Raw genomic sequence first — 4,813 nt, 5'->3', positions numbered from 1 at the left:
GTTTCTAATGCTCCGAAGGTGATGGTTGTTATGTTAATGGGAAATGCAGGGAGTTGAAACCAGAAGCTAGTGCGAACATTTCTACGGAGGGCTGGGGTGTCGTAATATAGGGTAGCCATAGGGAAACCTGTGGCTGGATTGAATCCGAAGGGTGCCTTGAACTGGCCCAACTAACTGGGCCGGGTCACTTCACTTTTGCTTACTACTACTTTTTTACTGCTTCTCTTGCAAAAACAGTACAGGAACTGGTTAAAAAAAAGGGGAGGGACCGACGCCGGACGGGCAGACCTCTAAAGATCCGGTCAAAAGGATAGCCCCAGGTACGCTTGGCGCTGGATTGAATCACCCCTATTACCTGGAGTAGGTTAGTCATTGGTTGGGTATGGTCGGGCGAACCGACTCCCAGATGTAGTCTGTAAGGGGCGAACTCAAGGTCAAAGAAAGCCTCTTATCCGATTCAGAGTTTTTCTTCAAAGCCAGAGATTCTTCCTGATTCACTTTTCCTTTTAAGGAAGGACCCCCAATTGTAGGCCTGAACTCGAATTCTCATGCCCCCCCCCACATATTCTGCCATTAAGCCTTATTCCAGAATTCCACAGATATGATTGAGGTAAGCCCTTAGTCAATAGGGCTAGCTTTTGATCAATGTTACCAGAATCAGTCGTATGCCCATTTCCCTAGCTAACTAAAGAGAGATGGGTTATCTTTTCGAGTTAACCATGGTAGGGAATGATGGCTAGGTTTCAACGCTAGTCTATCAACATGCATCCTATGTAGCGAGATTCAGACTATCACTAGATAAGCTGCAACCGATCTAGCGAAAATAACTTATTCTTATAACGCGAAATTTCATTCTATCTTCCATCTCGCCATCAGCTTTCCTAATCGAGTTTACTTATAATATAAGTAAAAGCCTAATATAGAATAGAATAAGAAATGAAATTATGCCATATTAACAGAACTCCACTACTCGCCACTCGCCCTATTGATTACAGGCTGTAGCTATCAGCTATCGCTTCTTTCACGAAAACCAATCCGATACGTTGCCGGCAAGACATTACGTCGAGCTTTCCTTGGGTCGTATCGACGGTGGATTTACTTCATTCAGGAAGGGAAGAAGTAAGCGATAGCTCAAGCAAGGAATCAATAAGACGGTCTATGAGATTGAATCTGAACGATCTTCTCTCTTCTAGTGCTTCCATCCTTCCTACTTGTATTCATTATTCTTTTTTCTTTTAGGTTTGCTAGTAATTTACTTGTGGTGTCAGATGTTCTTCATTTGCATCATAGGCCTTCATGGCCAGACTTGGGAAGGTACTGTCTATTCTCTGCCCTCTGGCGCAGTTAGTAGCGTAGCTCAGTTCCGTTCATCCCGGGAGTGGTGCTTTGCGGAGTAGTTTGTTTATTTGCTCATATGGAAAGTCTGTCTCTTCTCAGCTCAGTTCCGTTCTTTCTAGTTTTCTGGCGGGCAGGCTAACAGGCATCAAGGCTGAACGAAAGGGCAGCGCAGCTTCGTTCGTTCTTTCCGTCTTCAAGCTTGTTTCCAAATTCTATATGGGATTATCTTGTCTTCTATTCTGGAGACTCTTCCTCCCAGCCTTCTCGAGTAGCCCAGATGCAGGTGCTTGTGGGCGCGTTTCAATATTATGTAATATATTATATGCCTTATGTCAGATTCTTTAGGTGGGTCCCCCCCCTAATACCCCTGGCTTTACTGATCACTCCTTGCTTGTTTATTGTTATCAATACAAGACTAGGCTAGGACCTGTAAAGATGTATGTGTATGGTGGCCCCCGTCCTCATCGGCGGCATACATTGATAGGGAGCAGTTCGAGGGGCATTATGTATGTGTGGCAAGCGCTACTGCCCTTCTCTGTTCCTGAGCGGGAGGTACCCCTTGCCCCTGTGACATTGGTCCTCTGCATCCGAAGGGCCCTGGGATAGTTGGGTCGACTTCTTGCGCCTGTAGGAAGATCGGTGTGATCTCTTCATTCCCCGTTCTTCGCCAGATCTCTCCGCTGGGCGATCCGGAGAGCAGGGGCTCTGTCTCGTATCCTGTCGTTGGCCGTTGGGTTCAGCTTGAGACTCGCTTTTTTGAATTGATCACACCCATCTGGATTGGCCCTCCATATGCATGAAAGGTCTGATTATGGTTGCCGTAGGTCGGGTTGTAGTGGTTCGCAGACGAAAGATCGGATGTAGGTTCTCACTGGTCTGGCGAGTGAGATGGACAGCCTAACTGTCAAACGAACTATCCATTCGTTGTAGTACGCTACGAGCAGAGCACCGATAGTTCTGCCAGCCATTGGGTATAGATGAATCCGTCCGCGGGTCACATCCCTTCGGATTCCTCTCTATATGAGGTAACCACGTCCCATTGGGGCAATGCCGCCGGGCGCCCTGGACTCCCCCAACAGTCTTATTCTCGCTGTTCTCACACGCCTAAACGTTGGGACGGCATGAAGGAGCAATCCCTGCCTCTTGAATTCGACTAAAGGGTAGCCGGTGTGGAACCTCCGGCTGGATTGGATCCTTCTCTTAACGAATAAGAATAATAATAAGAAGAAGAATGATTATGAAGGGCTTCCCGTTGAAGCTAGGAGTTGAATCATCGATTGAAGTATTTCAGTATGAGTGCTTGTTCTGTTTCGTATCAAGTAGGGATCCTCTGTTTAGCTCATCGATCGCTTTAATCGGTCGAGCTGTCATCCGGAATATGTCCTTTGGTGAATCTCTCCCGTGCGTCTTCGCTAGGGCAGAGCGCTCATTCCTTTTTCAAAATACTTCCCGGGGAATCTCTCGTACTGTATCGATCGGTCATCCGTGAACTCTCGCATCTGTTTAGCGAATTTCTTTTCTGTTTAGCTTAGCTCATCCCGCTTATCTCTCATCTCGGTTTATAGAAAACGTTCTTCATGGCCCTTTTTATTTGCTAAATCTAAGTTTGTTTTAGGTTTGGGTCACGATAGGTCCCTTCAAATGCAAAAGATAGGCCGTTTATTGAAACTTTCATTCTATAAGTTATAAGTATAGTACGCAAGGAAGGCCCTATCTGAAAGGAAGGTAACGGCTGGCACATAGGGACATCGGTTTAAGCTCCCTCAATGGGTAGCTCATCTCATTGGCTAGCTAGCTCATATGGAATAGGTCTCTGGCTTGCTCCTGTCCGCTCTTTGGTTATCTATCGGAAAGAGTCGTAATCTTTCCTTTCTGTCCACAAACAAATGATTTATATCGATTCCCGCGAATCTGGAATCTCTGTAAAGTCAAACTATGGCAAACGGTCAAAGCGTTCTTCTAAGGGAAGAAGAAAGGAATCTGAAGAGGAAGGTCAGAAATTGCGTATAATACACATCATGTGGTTTTTCCAGAAAAACTGGAACAATTATGGAAAAGTCTTGTGTCCCAGGCCGAGCAGAGCATAGATTTCTTATTTTATTCATGGCACCTCTCAAATTCACAAAGTTAGGGATGTGGTATAGGTCTTCTTTTATTAATCACAAAGATGATTTGCTTGAAAAGAGGACTCATTACCTAAACTCATAAACTATGGATGAAAATGCTTTTCATTCTTTTTAAGACTCATTACCTAAAAGGGAAAAAGCCTTCCTTACCGTATCAAGAACTCCCTCTTATGCTTCGTATTCCCCTACGGATGGTGGATACTGAAAGACAACGGAAGGAAGGAGGGAAGGCGGCGCCGGCTAGTAGGTCTGAGTAGGACGATACGCTTACCTTTCCCTTGCAGCAAACGTAACCCGAACAGCACACGCAAACCATGCAGCAAGCGTAACCCTGACATCGTGCTATGCGCTAGGGGCTGGGAAGTGGGAGGGTGTGGGTGGTAAGCGCGGTAGGAGCTTTCTTCGCAGTGTGCGTTCTGCTATCTGAGCGTATGTAGCGTTCTGGCGCCTATTGCTTTCTTTCTTTCTTTAGCTAGCTAGCTTGCTTGCTGGTGGCTAGCTTGCTACCCGACCAAAAGACTGATATAACAACCTCTTTCCTGGTTCTAGACCAAGCCCCCTTTTTGGAGAAGAGTTCATTTCTTTCACCACCTTCCCCGGAATCAAGGTCTCACGATGAGCCAGAGCATGAAGCTCATTCACAATCCCCAGTGTCTTAAAGGCGGCTGGAGCGGCTCACTTACCACCAATCTACTGTAAACTTCTTCTTAGACTTCGGAATGGCAAACAGCAGAAAGGGGGGCTTTTAGGCGTTAGGCATGAGAAAGAAAAAGAAAGGGAGGGTTCAGTGGACCTCAACCGAATCAATTATCATATTAAAAACTTCCAAAGCATTCACTCAAACGAGGAACCTCATGATAACTTCATCACACAAGGCCAATCAAAAGAGCTTTCTTCGCTCGAAAGACGAAACTCTACTAGCGCTTTCTTTCTATACGAGAAGAATCGTTCTCTATCTGATATTTGTTCTCGCTCGCTTTGGGGTACGTCCACAGATCACTAGGACCGGGAACAGATCGAGACGGGAAAGGAAAAGCCGTTATAAAGAAGCATAGGTCTTCACCTTCTTCGTTTGCTCACCATGCTCAACGCACGTTAGAAAAGCGTGTAAATGTGCCTTTCGAGCATCTTTTTGTCACAGGGGATGCTGAACAAAGATTGACTCAATCCATGGTCAATTCTGAAAGATCGGATTATTGTGATTTTGTTTCTGAATTAAAAAAAAAACTGAAAAGCAGCTAGCCTAGCTCTTGGCCTAACTAGTAGCCCTTCCTCAGCTTGAAAAAAGCCAGCTCTTGCTTATGCTTCCTTCCCTATCTATTGCCCATGTTAAGCGTGAAAAGCGCTTC

General features: G+C 45.7%; 1 protein-coding gene across 1 annotated transcript in view; it reads left to right on the top strand.

Moving 5' to 3' along the window:
• The window catches only part of LOC109705764 (uncharacterized mitochondrial protein AtMg01280-like), a 5,069-nt gene extending 988 nt beyond the window's left edge, over positions 1-4,081 (top strand). Inside the window, 1 exon segment of the mRNA XM_020226554.1 lies at positions 1-4,081. This exon segment is cut by the window's left edge and continues 479 nt beyond it. Within this exon segment, the coding sequence (XP_020082143.1) occupies positions 1-8 (8 nt within the window). The 3' untranslated portion in view covers positions 9-4,081.
• Positions 4,082-4,813: the final 732 nt, after the last annotated feature.

The sequence above is a fragment of the Ananas comosus genome, unplaced genomic scaffold (genome assembly GCF_001540865.1).
Source record: "Ananas comosus cultivar F153 unplaced genomic scaffold, ASM154086v1, whole genome shotgun sequence".
NCBI classification, from domain to species: domain Eukaryota; kingdom Viridiplantae; phylum Streptophyta; class Magnoliopsida; order Poales; family Bromeliaceae; genus Ananas; species Ananas comosus.
This window is presented reverse-complemented; position numbering and strand designations above follow the sequence as displayed.